This window comes from Manis javanica, chromosome 2, assembly GCF_040802235.1.
Source record: "Manis javanica isolate MJ-LG chromosome 2, MJ_LKY, whole genome shotgun sequence".
NCBI lineage: Eukaryota > Metazoa > Chordata > Mammalia > Pholidota > Manidae > Manis > Manis javanica.
The window spans coordinates 20,584,564-20,606,931 of NC_133157.1; the positions used below are offsets into that span (position 1 = coordinate 20,584,564).

Here is a 22,368-nt window from a genome sequence, read left to right on the forward strand (position 1 = left end):
TTACCACATCTACAGAAATAAAAGCCATTCTATAAAAAACAGTTCTTAGAAATTAAAAACATGATTTTGAAGAAAAAAAACATTTTAATAGATGGACTGAAGAGCAGAATAGGTATGGAGGAAGATCAAATCAGTGAACAGGGAGACTGATATGGGGAAGTCTCCCACATTCAGTGAATAAAGGCAGAGAAAGATGAAGAAGATAAATACTGAGTCATGGAGGCTAGAGTCAAGCTTTTAGAAATTGTCTGCCATAAATTATAGAAGGCACAAATAGAAAGAATTGAGAGAATGAAATTATCAAAGAATCGAAAGAAAAAATATCTCTGTTAAAGAAAGTCTCAAGTCTACAAATTGAAAGGATCCAGTGAGTGTTGGGCAAGAATATCAACCAACCACATCCTCATGCAGTTTCTGACTTCCAAGGATAAAGAGAAAATCCCAAAAGCTTGGGGTGGGTGTCGTGGGAGACACATAACCTGGAAGGAACTGATAACCAAATTAGCCTGCTGTTCTCACCTGCTACACTAGTGCTAGAAGACCAGATTGTGAGGGAAAATTATTTTGAGCCCAGAATCATAGACCCCGTTAACCTATCATTTAATTATTTTGAATTCAGAATTCTCTACTCAGTTAATCTATAATTAAATCATGAGAAAAAAAAGATATATTTGGACATGCAAAGATTCAGAAAGTTTACCATTCAGAAATACTATTTGAAAGAAATACTCAAAGAAAGGAGGAGATGGGGGAGGAGGGGAGAAGGACGACACAGGACACAAAAAACAGAGGGAAGCAAAGAGACCAGTAAAATCGGTAGCTAAGTCCACTGCAAAATAATTGAATTTTTTGAAATGTGCACTATTTGCCGGGTCAGTGACATGGGTCTTCACTGTTAGCTGGTGTTTATCAAGGGAAGTCTGCCTCCATCGGCCACAGCGGCTGTGGCTCCCTCAGCAGTTGTGCCGGTCATTGCTGGTTGTGCCCCACTTCTCAGGGCTGGGGGTGGCTGCAAGGGTCTTCAGGCTGATCCTGGGTCTGGAAATAGGCTGTTAGTAGGTTTCCTTTCAGAGTTTGTGGAACAAACAGACTGACAGCTGAGGCTTCCTCAAGTGAGGCAGGTGACTGTGCATGTGCGTGACAGACTGGGCAGCAGAGCCCCAGTCTCACTTGGTGTTGCCCCACCCCCCAGAGGTCAGGGGAGGTCGGGTGAATGTTAAGCCAACTGCTCCCTGAACTTCAAAGTCTGTTGGAGTGTCTGAAGTTTGTTCCCAGATCTAAAACTTCTCCTTCAGCTTGTGTTGGAGTCACAGAGTGTCTAAGTCCCACTGGGGGACTTGCCGGTGTTAAGTGAGGAGGGAGGGTGTTCCTCGGGAGCTTCCCCGCTCTGCTGAGCTGTCCCTTCCCACCTGTTTATTTTGCTTTCGGAGAACCCAGGTGTTTGAGGTGGGCTGCACGTTAGACAGCACTGGTTCCAGCACAGCCATGCACAGCAGCCAGTAGTGTATTCGCCACCAAGTTCCACAAACTAACTCCAGGCAGTGTTTGGTTTGTGTTTGGTTGCATGTTTGTGGGGAGAGACATGTTGGAGAAGGCAGAATAATCCTCTTGCTTCTCACCTGGCAACAAGGTGTCTGAGAGTCATTCAGCATCCAAGAATGACCAGCTTACCTTTGCCTGACTCAGAGACAGTCCTCAGCAGGGTGTTTCTCTGCGGACACAGGTCCCTGTTATCAGTCTGGACAAATCTGTCTGAGATGATGCCTCCATGCTGGGCAACTCCTTTCAGGTGGCCCTGCTGTGTTCTCAGATGTCATGTCAGCTGGGACAGATGCGTGTGAGTTCAGGTGTTACAGAGGGTTACATTTTTATCTGTTTCAAACACACATTTTTCAACACACATAATTCAAAGGCTTCAAACATTTAAATCATTCCTGTTAATGCAAACTTCAAGCAGTAAGGTCAGCTCCAGAGTACATCAAACTCATTATGACTGGATATTCAAACCATTCTGGAAGCACCCACATAAAAGCAATTTGCTTACAATCTGCAAGCCTGCTAGTGGTATCCCTAAGCCAGCTTCCGGGAAACGCAGTATGTCATTTCTGGTCACTAGTGTGATAACCAAGCAAGGGAGTTTCCCAGGAAGGTTCAAGGACATTAGGTGTTAAGCCTCCTGCCCCCTTCTCCTGCTGGCCTTTACCCAGATGGGAACCCACTCAGCAAACCCCAAACTTTCAGCTGGAAGCACACACAGCCAAGGGCAGCCTGAGAAAACCCCTAGAGATACTAGACCAGGGTTCACCTTCTATTCGCCTGCCCTCCTCCTTCCCACATCCCTGGCTGCCCCACAGCCCACTCAGTGCCCTCGTGTGATCTCATCTACTTCTGTCTCAGGGATTGGGGATTGGGGAATGGGGCTTTCAGAAGGATATTTCCTGTAATGCTGATCCCATATGGACTTGCCAGGATTCAAAATTGATTTGGAAAATCCTGTATGTTAGTGCCTGTCTGGTAAAATAAACTTTGTTGTCATTGATTTTTTCCCCTACAATTTTACCCATTTAAAAATGTACAATTAAGTGGCATTAAGTACCATCTTAACTATCACCTGTGTAACTATCACCACCATCCATCCATAGAACATGTTTCTTAATTTTGATGATAGGAGACAGGAACAAATCAGCAATTCTAGAATTATCAGAAACTTCTTTCCTGTGCTTCCAAGATTAATTTTGTTCTAGAAGGGGTCTGGTTGGGAAGCTCTCTTGATCATCTATACCTGTTTGAGATCCTTGAAGGTCATTTTAGATATTGGTCAATGATCTCAATATTTTAGGTAGGACTTAAGTATTTTGTCTAACCACCTGGAGGCTTTCTGATGAGTAAATTAGTATAAAAAACTTCTTTAAAAATGAAGTTAAAAATAATTTTTTTAAAGGTGTGGAAATGGACATTTTTCTGGAGGGCCAGGATATTGGTATTTGAGTGGCCTGAAGCCTGAAGGAGCTGACTGTAGTGAACAGCATTTACACACAGGAACACAAATAAAATGCTTCGAACTGGTAAGAAGTATACTTTGCCTTTTTCCAACAATTCCTACATAGTGGTTCTGAATTAAATTTAAAAATATTATATAATATACACATATGATTTTATAATATGGTCAGTAGTGTGATAACCAAGCAGGGATTTTTCCCAGGACAGTTCCCGGATATTTGGTGTTCGGCCTCCTGTTCCCTTCTCCTGCTGGCCTTTACCCAGATGGGAATCCACTCAGGAAACCCTGCAATATGTGCAATATAATTTGTAATATGTAAAAATAGTAACAAGTATGCATAATTTTTCAAAAATGTAAAATTACACATATATATGTTTTCATCCTACGTCCTTTCTCTTTTGTTGGGTATTTTTGTGGAGGGCATGTGGCAAACGTAAGCCAGGGCATTCCTCAAAGCTATCTGGTTCATTAATGTTATCCTTTCTTGTTTGAAAGTAGTTGCCTATTTGTGTGTGTGTGTGTGTGTGTGTGTGTGTGTGTGTTTTCATCTTTGGCCATTTTAATGGTTTGGGAAGGAGAGAACTTTCAGGCTTAGGATGCTACCTTGAAATCAAAAGTCAGATTTTTCCTTTAATGAAGTCATTAAAATCAAGATGTCACAGGCAAAAAAAAATCTCTAAATTCTCCTTTAGAACATGTTAGTGTATTGGCCATGCTCTCTTAAATGAAGATTTTTCTTAAGTTGAACATTTTCTCAGCAATAATCACAGCATACTTTTTTACAAAAATAAAAAAGTTTCAAAGCAAAAAATGAGCCAATAAAATTGATGAAAGCCACACAATTTAATGTAGACCATAATACAGCACAATGGATTGTGCTATTAAAACATAATTAATGCAAATATAAAATGAAAACCTATCTAAGATTTTATTCAACTATTAATTCATGAGGGACTCAGCAATATGATGACTTCAAAAGACAATTTGTAAGATATCCCAGGTCAAAGGGAAGTTTGAAGACTGCATGTGTATATTCTGGAAAACATTAATTTGCTTTGCTATAGTCAATAATTTTTTGCATTATCATCAGTTTTCTGCAAGGTAATGTCTCCTCCTATTGAATTGCAAGGGCCTAGTTAATAAAAGTTCATCAAAGTCCATCAGATCATCTCCAGAAGGGCTATTAGACAATAGAAAGCACACCACTGAAAAGACACCCAGTAATCTTTTGCTCATTGCCAAGTTTTAGACAATTTTTTTGATACCATCAATTAAAGAAAAAATAGACACAAATAAATTTAAATTTATTTGTTTTGCAGGGGCACATGGTAGAGGAGAGGTATAGATTGTTTTAAAAATGTCTTAAATGAATGCAATTTTTTAAAAACAATTACATGATCCCAAAGTTCATGGAGAGCTGAATTTAACAAAAAATTTGTCTAAATAACATGCACTAGATTGCAGTACACACACTACCCATCAACTACTCCCTAACGCAAGCTCTTATCTTTGCTGAAGAAAAAATAATTAGCAAAAAGCCTGATGCACAAGAGTCTAGGAAGTTTATTTTTAACTACTTCTTTTTAAGGCTGCACAAGTTTAGCCCTTATATGGGTGTGCTATGGGTGGTTAGATTTAGAGCAGGCTCATGGTAGAGAAAGCAAGTGAGGATGTGGGTGATGTAGGGCAGGCCCTGCTCGTGGACACACATCGGGAGCTCAAAGCCTTCAAGCTGGACCTTATTTCTTTTCCCCTGCAGCCTCTCCCTAACCCAACTGGTAACAATTCCCTTCAGGTCTCTATCCCAGTGACTCCCACCACCATCAACCTAAGTTGTGCAAACCACAAGTTTAGGTGACATCTGTAATGCTCTCTCCTTCTCAACATTCCACTGGTCATAAAATCCAATGGATTCCACCCAGTGCCACTCATTTGCACCTCTTCACTCATTGCCAACGCCCTGCTCCTGGACGCGTTCTTTCTTGTCTGGATTCCTGCAGCAACTCCAGGCTGGTCTCCCTGCGTCCCCAGCCCAGTCCCAATCCCACAGGGCAGACACTGGGAGCCTTTCCTGATGAGGTCACTCTCTCATGTTACAGTTTCTCAGCAACCTTCTTTACTTGGTTTATGAGGTTTTATTTATCTCTGCTGTTTACTGCCTCTCTTCAACCATCTGTTCCCACTTTCTCCTCCTTTCTATTTTCTCGCTTCCATTTTATTTGCCTATGCCTTTCTCACCGCTTAGATTCTTCTCCCACCTCGTTACCCTCAAGGTCTTAGTTCACTTCCTCCTTAAGCTGCCCGCGATGTCCCAGGCTGACTGTCCTCGGAGCAGCAGGAAGTCCTGCCACACTCCGGCCCACCACAGCTCTGTGGGCCCTTACGGTTCTGTCGTCGCCCCGGGGTGGCCTGGACGGGCGACTCCTTGCCTACTCTCCCTTGGCGCCCAGACCACCTCACCCAGCTCTCTATCTCCTGGAGGACTCCAGCTCCTTCTGCCCCCCACACCTCTAACTCTGCCACCCCTGGGGTGCCTCCTTGAGCCCCCAACCGGCTTGGATCTCCCGTTCGTGCTACACGCTTGAAGCCCGCAGAGGTTTCCTCCTGGCGTAGTCCCGGGCTCCACGTTCAGCTGTGTCATTGTCTGCGGGCCGTCGGTCCCCTTGTGGGAACGTGCGCGGGAGGCCCGGACCCTGTCTCTGCCCTCCGTGTCCCCACGCGCGCCGGGCACCAATAGGTGCCCCGGCGGGTCATGAGCGAGCGTCTTCCCGGCGCCCAGACCAGGCCGGGAGGCAGCGCCCGCGCCCTGCCGCCTCCCCGGGACCTCGCGGCGCCCTTCGCTCCCCGGCGCGGCGCCGGAAGCTGCCGGGCCGGGCCCTCCCCGCGGGCGCCCGCCGCCTTATCTCGGCGCCTCGGGGCCGCAGGCGGAGCGGCAGCGCGCCGGGAGCGAGGCGGCGGCGGCATGGGCCGGGGGCCCCGGGGCGCGAGCCGCCCGCCTCGCCGCCTGCTCCCGCTCCTGCTGCTGCTCGGCCTGGCCCGCGGCGCCGCAGCAGCGCCGGGCGCGGACGGTGAGTGCGGGCGGAGGGGGGCGCGGAGCGGGGCCTCGGGCTGGGGCCTGGCGGGGCCTCCACGACGCCGGGCGCGCCCGGACGCCTCCCCGCCCCGGGACCGGGCCGGCGCGGAGCCCGGGCGTGGGGGCCGGGAAGGCGGGGCGCAGAGAGGCAGGAGGGGCTGCCAGCCCCGGGCCGCGGCGCAGACCCGACCCGAGCCGCCCTGCCGCGCGCGGGGCGCCGAGGCGCGGTGGGGGCTGGGCGCGGAAGGGCGTGGAGGGCGTTCCCGCCGCGCGGCCGCTTCCGGCTCTGTCACGGCTTTGGCACAAGTTCTTGACCCGAAGCGGTTTTCTTTCTACCTTCGAGTTTTTCCACCGTGACGAAGAGCAGGATGCGAATGTGATGAGAAAGAAGTGTAAGGAGGGTTACAGGAATAACGCATTCATTAACCCATTCATTCAACAGATGCTCCTGGAATAGCTTCCCTGTGCAGGATGTGAGGGCCTGGGTGCTGGCCCTCATGGAGCTCATGTTCTGGAGGAGACAGACGAGCACATGATCCATTTCCAGGCAATTGGAATAATTTTCTTCCCCCCATGCAGAACGCAATGTAGAATGCAGTAGGAGTTGCACAGAGGATTCAGGCATGTAGAGGAGGTGGCATTTACCCAAATGCATGTACTGGAAGGCAGAGGGTCCCGAGTGCTCTGAGAGGTGTGGGTGGATAGAGGAGGGCAATATTACTTCCAGCAACGGGAATCTGGTGGCGTCATGGATGCGGTGACCCTTGACCTGGGCCAACAAGGTTTGGCAATATTAAGAAATGGGAAGATGTGCAAAAGTCATCCCAGTAGCAGAGGTCAGCAGCCAGCTCTCCACGAATGTAGAATGAAAGGATTCCAGAGGGATGGAACAATGTAACAAAAGCATGGGGGCTGCGGTTCAGTTTGACTGGTACATAGGAGATGGGTGGGAAATGGGGGTGGAAAAGCAGTTGGATTTAATCAGAAGTCAAGTGTCTTGATTGGCAGATCATGGCATTTAGACGTAGCTGTTCTAGGTAGCAGGAAGTCACTGAAAGTTATTGCAGGTTTTTGTACAAGGAGTTATATAAAAAGTGGATTTAAGGAAACCCTCCAACTTCCTTAATAAAACCACTTATCCTGAAGTAGAAGGGAACTTCCACGTTAAGGAGATATGGGTGGACTTTACAGCTAAAACACCTGTTTCCCCAAATTCTCGTCACCTTGGGACTTTTACCATCACTGGTGGGTGTTTCTCTTGATGGCTCAGTCTTCTGGAGTGGCTATTTTTATACATCAGATGCCCTGGTAGTTCCTAACTTCCCAAACTTGATCTCCCAAGGTAGTGTGCATAAAGGCTTGTCTTTTGGAGCCCCTTTTAGAATCTCTGTGTTAAAAGACTCCCTAGCCTAATAAACGGTCCAATGTGATTCCATTAAATTGCTAGGCTAAGATGGTTGAAACAAAATGACTAAGATTGTCCAGCTGCTACTACTTAAAGGTTCAGGGGTGAATTGTGGGAAATGGAAATCCGGGTTGTCTGGGTGAGCCTCCTCCGCCTATGCAGGCATCTCCCTTCATTTACAGCCTTGGAGGATGTGGTTTTATTAAGGGCTGCCTACTTACAGTGGACAAGATGGCGAGTGACTGGAGCTTGGAGCCACTGAGGAGGTTGTAATAGCTGGCCTAGAAATTCTGAGGACTGGCCCCACAGTAATGACAGCAGGAGAAGAGGGCAGAATGGAGGTGATAGGTGGAAATGGAACTGCAGCGCTTAATAACATGCTAAGGTACAAGGGGACAGAAGAGGAAAGATGCCATAGAGGCTTTGGGTCTGGGTGACTTGGATGTGTTTCTACAGGAGAAAAACATTTGGGAAGAAAGATGGCTAGTTGTTTTGGATATCCTGAATTTGAGGTGATATTAGGGCTTTCAGAGAGAGGAAGTCAGTAGGGAGTAAAGACTGTGAGCAGCAGGTGTGTGCAAATGATGTAGACTTGATGGTCACTTGAAGCCTTGAGGTTGATACGAGTAGAAGGGCCAAGGACTGATTCCCGGGGGAGACCAAGTTTAGATGGTAGATGCAAGGGAGGAGAAAGGGCAGCAGCCACGTAGGTCGGAGGAAGTCTCGGTTAGTAGAGCGTCAAGGAAATCAGGGGAGGGGAGTCCAAGGGGGCGGAGATTGAGAGAATGGCTTGGATTCGGTGACTCTGGTCACTGTGAGCCAGAGCCAGCAGAGCAAGTGAGCAGTGAGCGTAACAGCCAGATGCAGAGGGCTCTAGTGAGCGCAGAGCCTAGGCCACGGAGCAGATGCTCTTTAAAGAAGTTAGAAGGAAAGAGAAGATAGCATTGAGTTGGGCTGGCTAGGCAGGTCAGCACAAGATTGTTTTTTGGGGGTTGGGGGTGGTAGTAAAGCAGACTCAGGAACATTTTAGAATGAGGGGCATTATTTAGCAGAGAGAGAGAAATTGAAAATGCAAAAATAAATGAGATACTTAATGGAGCAAGCTGAAAAGCAAAGTTGGTCTCCAAGTGGGAAAGCTCAGTCTCTGAAAGGGGACAGAAAGAGAAGAAAGGATAAAACTGCTTTTCCCTCCCCCAACAGCTACCTACTTAGTGAGTACAGTTCATATTTCAAAACCAGCCCAGATGTCCTCCTCCTGGGGAGCTTTTTGGAGCTTGCAAAACTCCCTGTGCAGTGTCAGCAATACCATGCCTGTGCCTCTGTGCCATGTTTGTATGGGACACTACACACATACTTGTATGATACCCTGTCTGTACACACTTACACCATATTGCAGTATAATTGTTTATTAGACTAAGAGTTCCCTGTGAGTAGGACTGTGACTTGTATTAGGAATCTGGTATAGAAATAAACGAAGACCACCCAAATGAGAATAGGCAATGGCTCTTTATTCAGAGCTTGCTATATTGCAGATCCAGCCACCATCACTTATGTTTGTGAGAAGCTTAAAGGCAGGCAGGGGAGTGTAAAAGCTTTATAGGGGAACAGAGGGGAAAACTCAGGGGTGCCCTAGTTAGAGGATGTTGGCCTGGAGAAGCTGGAGCCGCCTTACTAACAGCAGGCATCCTGTGTGATTGGGTAAGGGAGTGTATTTGATTTTCTCTGATCGGTTGTAAATTTAAGGGGGGAACAGGGATTAGGGAAGCCGGCCATTATTGATTACAATCTGACCCTTTGGGACTTACTGCTACAGAGGTGGTGGTTTGACTTCCTGGACTGATGGCTGCAGGTCGTGGGGCAGAGTTCTGTCTTCATACATGGTCTGGCTTATCATTGTCATTTCTGTATTCAGTCTCTCGCTGGTAACATGTGCTGACTTACATGTAATGGGATCAAAGATGTTTCAGGAAGGAGAGAGTGCAGGAGCCAAAATCAGATGGCCTGAGCATGAAGAAAGTGTGAGATGCACAGCTGCTTGTGCAGGAGGGTGTTGGTGGTGGGTGGGGCGCCAAGCCTGAGGGGAATAGAGAGGTTAGGAGGGGGAAGAGGAGGGGTGAACCAGTCAGTCCTGTTTCTTCCCCTTTCTCTGGCATTACCCTGAGCCTGGGAGTGGCTGGGGGACGGTGCTCAGGCCTGGCTGGGTGTGGAAGGCCAGAAGGCCAGGCAGGGGCCTTGAGTCGTGAATGACCCATGGTGGAAGGGGGTGCGGGGGGGTTGCTCTCTCTCTGCAGAATGCACCTCTCTTCACCAACTAACCACCACTTTGTAGGCTTGCCCTTCACTCTGTCATCCTGAATCACAGTGGCATGTTCACTATGCCGAGGGAGGAAGAGGAGGAAAGAGGAGAAATGGAGTGAGTGCGTTGTTCTGGAGTGATTTCCCATTGCTCAGACTAAAGGAGCAGGATTAGAGCCCATGACCAAGGTCGTCCCTGTGGCCTGTCTTCTGCCTCCAGGGACTAGGCGCGGGGCCACATCCTCAGCCGCCCGGTCAAATCCTGAAAGGGGCTTGGAGGCTCTGCAGCCTGAGGTAGCGAGTGGCCTCTTGGCCTTGGCTCTGCAGAGGAGACAAGGGAAGTGACCTGCACGTATTAGAAAAAAGCATGCAGCCTGCTCAAGACCTGAATCAGGTATAAGGCCACATGTCAGCAGGACGTGAACCTGAGGGGGTGGCCTGAACGAAGGGCCTCTTAACTCAAAACTCAAAAGCTTTGAAATTGGGGCACTCAGTATAGGTTGGTTCCTGGGCTGGAGGCCAGTTGTGGGGCCCCACTGCACATTGGTTTTGGCCAAACAGGAAGCGGACAGAAGAAGGCAAAAGGCCAAAGGAAGCTGGGGGCCCCATAACCCTTTTATACCAGGTTTATAGGTTCTTGGTGGAGAACATCAGTCCTGGGTTGCAGTGTGGAAGGGAAATACATGATGGTTCACATAGCCCTGCAAGAAGTATACTGCTTGAGAGAGTAGAGTGGTCTCTGTCTTGGGGGATTTAAAAGCAGAGGCTATGTTTGTGTTTTTTTGCTGCCAACAGTGTTGGGCAGGAGAGAATATGAGGTTTCTGAGGTTCCTTCCATCTCTCGAATTTGATGCAGTCTCAGAAAAGCAACATGATTTTATGTAGTGTTGTGGGAGATTTGGGAATGCTTTCTTCTTCCTGAGTTCTGGGCCCCCTTTGCCTGTTTCCTCATTGCTCGTTTCCATGTCTCTCCACAAGGCTGTAGAGATAGGGTCTCATGAAGGTTGTGCAGTAGGTTGGTTTGGTCTGACTGAGTAGCTGGGAATTAGATTAAGACTATAATTCAAGTACTCCATGTGTGCTTTAATCTACCTTCTTTCCTTCCCTGGACAGAATCTCTTTGTCATATTGCCAAGGTCCACATGCTCTCATTTCAGAAGTTCGCCTAAGTTGTTACCTGTATATGGAAATGAAGGGCCAGGGTGACTTACCCAGTTTGGCAGCATTGTTCCAGCCGGAGGTAGAAGCTGGTTTGGTGTGTGGTGGAGGGGAGGAAGGGTGGGCAGGGCTGAAAGGGGAGGAAGCTGAACTTCTAACTTCTGAGTCAGATGTTACCCAGAAGGCTGGGAGGCCGTGGGGAATGCAGGGAGTGACTGTGTAAACCAGGATATTATGGTTCCTAGAATGTCAGCCCCATGAGTAGGTGGGCATTTTTCCACACAGAGATACTGCTTTGGATTTTGCATTGATACGGTTCTCCATCACTATCTTCATCAGTATAAGTGGGAGTTGGCTAGTTGTCAGTTCCTTCATTTATTCATTAACAAAGAGTTGTGAAGTGGTGGTAGTAATAATGTAACACTCTAAATGCTTTACATGTATTCAGTCATTGACTCTTTAATCTTCACAACAACCATATGATGTAGGTTTACTATTATCCTCGTACTACAGATTTATAGGAAACTGAGGCACAGAGATGATCAAGGATTACACAGCTAGCAAGTAGCAGAGCTTGGACTGTATAGCTCAAGTAATCTTGACCTTAACCACTATGCCAAATGCCAAGTGCTTGTGTCTAACAATAATAACAGTTATCTGTGAAGAGAGACTTAAATATTCATGTAAGTGAGCCCTTTGTGTAATGCTTTAGAGATCATACAGCATTTTTATTTCTCATTTAATTCTCAAAAAACGAGCTCCGTCTCACAGATTAAAACTGGAGGACTGACATTTTAATGTGCCTGAGCTCACAGAATGAGGGAGCAAGAGAGAAGACTCCAGCCTTCGTCGGGACGCCACACCCTGGCTCTGCCTTTCTCGGGCCAGGTGTGGTTTCAGCTGGCTTAGTCTCTGCAGGTGAAGGGCAGTGAAACGAGGGCGGCCCACAGCCCTTGCTGGGGGATACAGTAATGGCAGCAAAGAGTACTTGTCAGTCTTTTAGTCCATCTAGATTTTGGAATCCTCACTCTCCTGTTCCTCAGCCAGTAATTCTAGGTGTCCCTGGGGTTGGGGAGTGGGGAATCGCCTCACCTCTGCAGTAGTTACCGCATGGCAGCCACCTGTCTGCTCCCTGGAGGAGAGTCTGCTGATGACGGAACCAAAGTCACCCGTGACGTGGATGTGAAGCTGGCCCGGGACACATATTTTAGGTTGCGGGTTATAGCAAAGGCATAGTGATCTTTCTATTGGCCTGGAGAATCCCTCTCCCTTGGGTCACATTGGTCTCATAGCTATGCTGTGCGTCAATCTAGACGTGGCCAAAGACTTCAGTATTGCCTTTTCTTCCTGCAGGATTCTCACCCAAGTCCTTGAAGTGGAGCTAAATTTGCAGTCCTGCTCCTGGTGTGGCCCCACCCGGGAGCTTCTTAGAAATGCAGATTCTCAGGCCCCACCCCACTCCTACTGAACAGAATCCCAGGGGAGTCTATTTTAATAAGCTCTCCAGGTAGGATGACCAGCTGTCTTGGTTTGTACCTTATTGAGGGGATTCCTGGGATTAAAACCAGGATGAATTGGTCACCCTTTCTCTAGATGATTCTTAACTGAGCTAGTTGCTGTTGAACAATGGCCATGTCATGTGGTTAGAAGCAGCTCCCCTGTCTGTTCTTGGATTGGGGTTATGCTCCCTGCCCTGTTCTTTAGGACAAGTTTATTTTTTTCCCCAAGAGGCTCCTTGGTCCCTCAAGCAATTAGAACTCAGAGGCTGCCCTACAAGGCCCTGAGGAGAAGGCTAACCATGGCTGAATTAGAAGCTTCAACCGAGACCCTTCTTCCTTTGAAAACCACTTTTTTTCCTGCAGGTGGTCTGAGAAGCCTTTGGTAGCCTGGTGTACAGCCTGTCCTTTTTGCTGGAAACGGGAGCAAACATTTATTGAGCCACACATGCCAAGTACTATCCTCATGTTAAATTATTTTTAATGGGCCATTAAAACAGGTACCCTAAGGATGAAGTGTCAAAACAGTGGAGGGAAAGGACTTGAGGGGCTATATAGCCCCTGCTCCTCAAAATGAGTCCACCTGGTAGCTTGTTAGAAATGCAAAACTTAGGGCCCCACCCTAGACCAACTGAATTAGAGCTTGCAGTTGAACAAGTTCCCCCGGCAGTTTGAATGCACTTTAAAATCTAAGAAGCCAAAGCCTTTGCTTTACAGATGAGAAAACTGACACCTAGAGAGGTTAAGTGATTTGCTAAAGGTCATACAATGAATTTAACTTAGCTAGATTTAGGATCCGGTTGGTTCTGATTCTCAAATCCAGTGCTTTTTCCTACAAGGTTGCTTTGCATATCTGGCCGCCTTCCTACAATGCAATTTTTTGTTTGATTCTATTTATTGAATGAATTTGAACTTAATTCACCTTTAAAAACTATAAATTCTGTCCTCTCATTCAGACTGGACTTCCTTTAGTTTATCTGAGTGGGTGGTACTACTTTGCTTCTTAATTTTGATGTGTGTTTATTAGATTGACTCAAGGTTTGAATGAAGTAATCATTTTCCATCTGATGTAAGTTTCTAGAACTGAATGTATATAAATGCTGCCATCTTCATAAAGACAAGTATTCCATATAAGAAAGAAAAAAATCAAGTATTTTACCATTTTGTTATTGATTTCATCAGTATGCTGTTTACTATTGCACTACACACACACACTGGGGAGAATGTTTGTCCTTATTTGGTTGATCACAGCTGGGTTTGTGGACTTGACCCAGGATCAGTTATTTAAAAGGTTGGTCAGAATTTGGGTTACATGTGATTACAAATTGACAGTGTCCCTATGATAGTGTTTAAAGATGTTATGTGCTAAATCATTAACATGGTTAAACATATTTACCCCATATTGGTGGACATTTAGGTATGTTAGGTATGATGCCCCTATGATCAGGAGTTTTTCTGGTGCATTTTCTCCAGGTTGTAAAACTCCATCTCATGCCAGGGTGAGTGAGGGGATCTGGGCATTGAATTGCTCCGTATTTCAACAAGTTCCTGAAACTTTCGGCCCCATCCCTTATGCTTGCCTTCAGTGGACCCATTCTTGAGCCTTTTGGGGTTGGCTTTTAATTCTTCCTTTCTCTCAGGCAGTTCCATAAGTCCATCTCTTCTATCTTCTCAAATAACATTGACATCCTCCTTTGCTATTAACTTCTCTCCCAGGCTTTATGCCTTCCTAGTCCTTGATGTCATTTTTGGGGAGTTGGTGGTGGTGGTTGAGAGTGTGTTAAATCTACACTATTTAACTGGAAGTCTTTCATTTACAAATAAATTTTAAAAATATTTTATGTATTTTTTTGGTACTGGTTCTTCCTTATTTCTGATGATGGGTGTTTGTATATTCCTTACCAGTCTTACTTGAGTTTTGACTATTGGTCTTTATGATACACTAACTTTGGGGCATTTTTTTTTTCAGAAAATTGAATATATTTTCTAATTCTTTAACATCTTTTTTATCTTTACTAATTCTTAACTCACCTCTCCCACCACTAAACCTCTATTTCCTTTTCCCCCAAAACTGCCTGCATTAAAATTTTAAGCATGTTTCTTGGTTGCCTCCTTTACGTCTGTCTTTTAAAGTATAAAAACATGTGAAACTCAGATTTGCTGGAGTAGATGTTTTTATATTTAGTGTTAAACGTTTGAACTTTGATATCCTCTTTGTCCCAAGAATTATTTAGGGGAGTGTTCTATACTTTCTATGTAGGTTTTCTTCTGGAGATGCTAGTCTTTTGTAGTTTTATCACATTATTACATGGCCTCAATGATTCCACTTTTCTGAAATTTATTGCATTTTGCTTTATGATTTGGGATGTATTAAATTGTGTAAATATTCCATGGTCGATTTGTTATTATTTAGTGATAAGTAACATTTCTGTGTTTTCTTTTATTTAAAAAGAAAAAAAGCAAGAGTGTAGATTTTCTTTGACTTGCCATGGGGTTGCATCCTGATAAATCCATCCTAAGTTGAAAATATTTTAAGTCAAAGATGGTCTTAATCCACCCAACCCACCAAACATTATAACTCAGCCTCACCCACCTTGAATGTGCTCAGAACACTTACGTTGTTCACTCTCACGATGGTGAGTCTGGCTGGGGCTGCGACTTGCTTCCCCACCCTGCATCGTCTGTGTACTACTTGTTGCTAGCCCCAAAAAAGATCCATATTCAAAGTTCAAAGTGTGATTTCTACTGAATGTGTACTGTTTTAACACCAAAAAATGGCAGGTCAGACCATTGTCTGGGGGCCGTCTGTATTTGGAGATCTCCCTCTTCTCAGTCGGTTTCAAGCCTACAGCAGCCTGAGGGCTAAGTCTTCATTACCTGGGTGGTAATGGAGGCAGACCTAGGATGAAATTCTGTGCTGAAAGGTTCTCCTTACTAGGCCCCCCCTGAAATTACAGACACTGAGAGTGCAACACAATATCCCACATAGCCTCAGGTAGAAATTCTGTTTAATCTTGGGCCCTATACCATCATCCAATAGATTTGGAAGTTTCAGAATTTTTAGCCCCAGACTTTTTGCTGCTTATCTAAGTAATTGGGGGTCTGGGCATTCTCCTAGGACCTGACTGTTATCTCACTGTTAATTTAAACACATTCACTTTTTCTCTAAAAGGAAAACAGAGCACTAGCCAGGTGTGTTCTATTCCCCTATATTTGCTTTTTGAGTTGTAGCAAGTAGGATTGCAGGTTCCCTTATCCAGGAAGTCAATAAAAAATATATTGAATGGTTATACTATGCCATTATGATATATGGGCACATGGCATAATCCTGCCCTTGAGAAGCTCATTCATAGTACCAAGCTGGAATAGAATAGAATGATGCATTAACATGGTTGATATGGGAATGTGCAAGTGTTAGGGGAGCACACATTTAATTTTCCTCAAAATTGGAGCAATGGGGAAGACCTCAGGTGCACGACGTGATGTTTCAGTGGGTCTTGAAATAGGGACAGGTGCTGGCAGGATAGAGAAGAAAGGATTCTAGCTGAAGGGAACATTGTGACCATGGTGTGAAGTATGACAGTGGGTAGCACATACAGTAAAGAGTAGTTGGCCTCCTGCCTAGAGAAAGAGTACTGTGTGTGGTTTGGCTGGAGGACTTAGCCTAGAGTCAGACTTGGATCAATCAAGATCATTGATTGCCAGGTAGAGGAACTTAACACATTACTCTGTGGACAATGAGTAGGTTTTTCAGGATGGCATCAGATCTGTCTTTTATAGTTTTAATATTCAAATTTTAGTTCTCTATTGTGAATAAATGTCCGCTGCACAAAATATGACTTGTCTAGATGAGGTGAATGAATTTTTCTTTTCCTGACACGTACAATTTATAATTCAGATGTCTGTGCTACTTGCCATGAACATGCTACCTGCAAGCAAAGAGACGGGAAGAAGATGTGCATTTGCAAATACGGATTTGTGGGCAATGGGAGGACTCAGTGTAATGGTAAGTTCTGAATCTTGGGTTAAGTTGCAAAGTTGAATCAAGGAACAAGCTCTCTAGTGTTAAAGAATTGATGTCCTTGGCGGGGGGTGGGGGTGGGAGGGTGGGGGGGTGATTGTTATTTGTTTCCATGTTTTTATTACAAGAAGTTTCTTCAATTATAATAAGTCTTTGTTTTAGTGTTTGGATATATCCTTTCTCTAGGGATTCCAAGGAAATATCCCTGATGTTAGAGGTCATTGAACTTGAATCTCTGGTAGCTCTCTGACCTAACCCATTTGAAATCCATTTTAAGCCTTGGGTTTAATTAAACAACTTGAGTGAATACTGCATTTCTTTATTTCCCTGGTTGTTTTGATCTAAAACTTTATTAGTACTGTGATCAAAACACAATTGCCTATTAAACTTTTTGGCTAATTAGTGAAATACTGTTGCTTTGAGCCTTATGTCTACCAGAATCCATCTTCCACATTTTTTGGAGTTGTAGCTCTTTGGGGCCTTAGGTGGCTTAAAGGACCTTTAGGCTAGAAGAATGAGATTATTTTTTGGCTCATGGCTTCCACCATGCCACAGGAGTCACACAACATCCAGGTTCTGGCCCAATTCAGAGGGAGAGTTTCACAGCAACTTCATGATAGTGAATGTTAGGATAATTGTAGGTTCCCCCCAGCAACCTAGTTGTGTGCAGTAAAAATATGGATAGTTTTGCCAATATGGTTGTGGATCAACAGTGTATACAACCTTGTGATATCTTTGCTTTTTTCTCCCCAAAGAAAAATAACAATTCTGAGTTCCAGAAACCACAGTGTCTTTCCCAGATCACGTACCATTGCCTGTTCCCGTGGGCCAGGGTTGTGCCTGCTTTGACCCTCTCTCTTTAGGATTCTGCCTATGAGAGCTGTGCCAGCCCTGCAGCCCGGGTTCCCGAGGGTGAGCCCCTGGCCCCTCCCCCAGCACTGTGTGCTGGCAGGGCTAGGAAATGGGTTGGAACTGAGCATCAAGGACAGACCTCTGCTCCCTCCCCTGATGACTACGCTGGCGGAGCTCCTGATTGCTCTCGAACTTCAGAACACTAGGAACTTCTCTCAGTGGGAGGAGGGAGCTTTATTAATTTATGTGGTACTTGCTTCCAAATACCAGACAGTGCCTATCCCAGGACTGGGCCTGCTGAGACTGAGCCACAGGTTGATAGGTGAGGTTATTTGTGAGCTAGAGGTGCTATAACAGGGTATTAAGTCAAGGGGCTTAAGAATTCTAGAGTCCCCTACCCACCCGAACCACCTTTCAGGTGAAATCTCAGGGGAGCCATGCCTCAGAAACGATAGCAGAGGACAGGAACCTCCCATTTCACAGGCCACTGGGCTGTGTCGGAGACCCCCGTGCGGTGCTCAGCAGGCTGGACTGGACACGGCTGTGGCTTGAGGGCCTGTTCTGTTTCTGTGCTCTCATGGCGATCTTATGGCAGACAGTTTTAATCATGAATCATGTGCCATTAAATTTTTAAAGAGTTAATACCTATGAGAAAAGTGGGGGAAAGAAAAAGGAATTTTGAGGGGGAATACTTTTTGAGTCACGAATTGGGTGCAATTTTGAGAAGTGATTGAACAGCTTTGAGGAACAATTACCCTCCAACCCCCTGCATTGTTCCTGCCCCCATGAAAAACACCCAGACAACTAGCTGGTTAGATCAGCTTTGAAAAGATGCATAACAGGAGTTTCCCCTGATGGTAGAGGCCAGGGCAGAGTTAGCAAACGCCGGCTGGCGGGTGTTTTTGTAATTTGGCTGCTGCCTGTTTTTGTAAATAGAGTTTTATTAGAACACAGTGTTGTCCCTTTGTTTCCTTATTATCTGTGGCTGCTTTTCTGCTCCAAAGGCGTGGGTAAGCAGTTGCAACCAGAGACCTAAGACTGAGCCTTTACAGAAAAAAAAAACTGCTGACCCCCAGGCTGGAGGACAAGGACAGGAGGGAGGTTTACTTTCATTTTACATCTGTGTCAAATTATTGAATTAGACATACTCGGGTCAGGCTTTTGCCGACTCATCAACTCCCCACATTCCATCTCCTCCTCCCCGGGTGACTGACATCATTCACATGGGTCACTGACAGTTAGCAGGAGCTGTCCCTGCCGCGGCATGAGCCCTGGTCCCGGAGGAAGCTTGCGCACTAATTCCATTGTGTTCCCCGGTAACTCTGAAGTAACAAATTTTCTGGTTGGTCCCTGGATACAAAAATCGTCCTACTCTGGCTTTCATGGAAAAGCAAGAGGAGGACTGAGCTGGAAAAGTGGGATTCCTAGGCCTGTGGCTAGGTCTTTTCGGGCGTGGAAAAGTTCAAAAGAATTCCCTTCTCCCAGTCAGATTGAGATGTTGGGCTTGTCTTGTGGTTTTACGTACACATAGCACATGACTGCAAGGGGCCCACGTCCAGTGGTCTGAGAAGCACAGTGGAAGGAAAAGGGGCTGGGGAAATAGTCCATTGAGGCCCTGTTGTAGAATACTGATTCCTGTGTCAATAGCACCAGAGAACAGTCTGGATTGTTGAACACAGTATGGATCGAAAGCTCTTTCTGTGTGTTGTCTCAATGTATTGACAGATAAAAATGAGTGCCAGTTTGGAGCCACCGTGGTCTGTGGGAACCACACATCTTGCCACAACACGCTCGGAGGCTTTTACTGCATTTGCTTAGAAGGGTATCGAGCCACAAACAACAACAAGACATTCATTCCCAATGATGGCACCTTTTGCACAGGTACTCAAGAAAGGGGCTGCAGTGATGGCAGCCTGCTGATGGCAGGACAGTGTCTGAGGAGGAGGGAGAGAGCAGGGCTGGGACAGGGAGGGACTCAAGGGAAGGGACTGTCCTTTAAGAATATCTATGGGGGGAAATTTGGACATGGACTGAGTATTAGCTACTAGTAGGGAATTACTGTTAATTTTGTTAGGTGGGATAATGGTATTGTGATATTTAAGATAATATTCTTATTTTGGGAGATGCATGCTGAAATATCTAGGTATGTTATTATGAAGTCCATTCCTAGCATTATTATATCTGTATGGTACTTTAAATGGGAAAAACGTGAACAGCTGTTGACTTTTGGCCGGTTGGGCGTATGGGAGTTCACCGTGATATGTTTTTTTCTTGTTTGTTGTTTCTGAACATTTTCATAACAAACAACAAGGAGAGACTCTCAAGAGATGGCATGTTATCTGCAGGTTTCTATAGCCCAAAGTGGGGTGTTCTTGGGGTGACTCACCAGCTCTGTGGACAATGCCCGAGGGCACATCAGGATGTCAGCTCTGGGTGGAGCAGCGTGCTTCCCCTGTTAGAGATATGGGCATACCTCACAAAGGAATAAGCTGACTGGAGAGTTCACCTTTTCAGACCTCAGTAGCTTTGGAAATCAGATTTCTGAGCATATGTTGGTTGAATATAAGGGATTGGCAAAACCCTCCTAATTTTCAGTGGGCCCTCTATTATCTGAACCGTGTACAGCATGCCATGATAATATAGCTCTTTGGTTTTCTCACAAAACATCTGAACGGTGATGAAGGGGAAAGGCAGGAAGACTCCGTTTTACGATGGTTTTGCATTGACTTAATGACTGCTTAAAAGCTTTGTGATATTTAAAGATTTTGTGGGGAGGAGGAGAGGAGGGAATGTTTTATCTTTTTACCCACCAGGAACCATAGGTTCTGATGCTCTGTTTCATTCTCCCTCTTGAGCTGTACCAGGGTAAAAATCCCTGCAAGGGTCCATTTGATTTGTTCTTGGCATGAATGAACACATTCCTTCAGAGGAAACGTATTATAATATCCTATTGTTCTAGGTAGCAAATTACTTGCTACATGGTTGTGGAAGTGCAGTTCTGCAGAATTAAATTAGGTGTGTTTAAAAAAAAAACAAAAGATACCAACGGGGAACAAAAAGCCTACAAGATGATGATCTGGTGTTCAGTTCATTCAATTCATATTTCTCATATGCCTCTATGTGCCAAGGCTCTGCTAGTGGGAGGAGACGGCAGAAAGCTGATTTCAGTATAAAGGTTAGTCATAGGTAAGAAAGGGCACTTACCAGAATCGGGAACCCACAGGGCAACTTCTCTTGGAAGTGGGAAGGGATCAGGAAACTCTCTGGAGGGCATGATACCAGAAATTGTGTTTTCAAGGCTGTGGGAGTTTTCCTGGAAAAAACTTTTATGACTGTATATATCAATATAGTTCCCAAGGATGTGTTCAACTTCTAAAAACATAGGAAGAAGAAGAAAGAAATATTTCATTCAAGGGCCAAATAGATGTCAGCCTAATAAGAACCAATCTTCCTGAAACAAAATCCTCATTTAGTCTCTGCTTCTATTTATTTTATTTCTTGTAATTATTTAGTGACCTTTCTATTTTAAAAAAAATTGATGTATAATTTACCTACAATATAATTCAAATGTACAATTCAGTGGTTTCAGTACATTCACAAAATTGTGCAACCATCACCACTATGTAATTTTAGAACATCTCCATCACCCCAAAAAGAAGCCACAGATCCCTTGGGAGTCACTCCCAGGACCTTTCCTTTTGAGGTTGCTGCTTCTCATCTTGTCAAAGCTGATGGATGATTCTTCTTGAGGATACTGATGATACTGTTTCTTTCAGAATCACAGTTGCCACGGAAGCATCCATGGGCTTTAGCTGGGGCAGAGGCTTAGCTAGTTTGGGGGTATCAGCAGTTATCCTTGTTTGCCTGGAACCACGGATGTGAATCCTAGTTCTTGAAGTCCGAGAAATCCCGCCACCAGGTGTTTATTGTACTGTGCAGAGTTCAAGTCAAGTTCAGGAGCTGGTGGCAGGCCGGCCTCTTTGGGTGTCTCCACCAAATAGACGAGGAACAAGTTGCAGGGGTTCCAGTTCTGGAGAACCTGCAGATGTTCTGGCCCACAGGGCTGTCCCTTGAGCAGGAGCACGCCTCAGGATCACAGAAACTTTGCCATGAGCCACCACCTAGAGGAGGAAGCGCAGTGGTGCCTTCAGTCTCGGGGTGGTGGGACGTGGGTGGGCCAAGAGAAAGTGGAGGGAAATGAAGCTGATATGGGGATAGGACCTGGGCAGTCATTTCCCTCCCAGTGTGACTCCAAATAGGCATGGCTCTACTAGGGTCTGCTGAAAACTGCAAAACACCTTTTCTGTGCCTTAGAATTTCCCAAGTCTTGGAAATTTGTCTCAACTTCTTTTTCATAAGCTCATTTCCTAACATATCAAGGCCCTGTTGCTGCTCTTCTAGAGAAATGGAACAGCACTTCAACCTTGGCTGAGAAATGGGGAAAAAGAGGAGAAAAAAGAGCCTGGAAGGTCTTATGGTTTTGACATTCATCGGTGCCGAGAACCTCCCGCCCAAGGCCTGTGTCCCACGTAGGTCTGCCTGTGGCGAAGGAAACACGTTCATTTGTAGGTGTAAATCCCTACTCCTGCCTAAACCATGTAGTTTGTTGGTGTCTCTCCCAGGTCGGGAGCCCTGCTTTCCACATCAGCCTTTGCCTACAGGTTTCTCAGCTGTTCTGCTGTTTCAGGTCTGGGAGCAGCCTGCTGTGGCCCCACGCAAATGCCCGGTCGCACCCACAGGCTGTGTGGGGTGTTGCTCAGTGTGCTTGCAGCTGCCCTGAGGTTTCTCCCAGTGCTCTCTCCAGATGGAACTTTGCATGCCAAATCCCAATTTATTTTTTTTTAGCTGGGTTTTATTCCCAAAGCGTCATGTTTTACTGCTCTAAAAGAAGCAAGAAGCAAGGAAAGCTAAACGCAAGGAAGAGCACACCAGGGTGAGGGGAATGCTCCCTGCTGCCCAGAGCACACTCACAACCACTGGCTTTTGGCCTGCCTTCCCCATGGAATCCTCCTGACTCCTGCTTGGGTCTCCCCCTGGGCTTCAGGCCTCTGCTCCTGCTCCAGCTTC

At 45.7% G+C, this 22,368-nt stretch overlaps 1 protein-coding gene across 12 annotated transcripts in view; it reads left to right on the forward strand.

Annotated features, from left to right (window-relative positions):
• Window positions 1–5,210: 5,210 nt before the first annotated feature.
• The window catches only part of SUSD1 (sushi domain containing 1), a 163,717-nt gene continuing 146,559 nt past the window's right edge, over window positions 5,211–22,368 (forward strand). For 6 of the 12 annotated variants that reach the window (XR_012126748.1, XM_073226186.1, XM_073226182.1 and 3 more), the window contains exons 1-3: window positions 5,213–6,069; window positions 16,327–16,434; window positions 19,027–19,182. Coding sequence is in view for 9 of the 12 variants with exons in the window: in XM_073226186.1 (XP_073082287.1) it covers window positions 5,754–6,069; window positions 16,327–16,434; window positions 19,027–19,182 (580 nt within the window). In the remaining 3 variants the exon portion in view is untranslated. Of the gene's footprint in view, window positions 6,070–16,326; window positions 16,435–19,026; window positions 19,183–22,368 lie in introns of all 12 variants that reach the window. The other 6 variants (XR_012126776.1, XM_073226176.1, XM_037027335.2 and 3 more) reach the window with 3 other exon arrangements.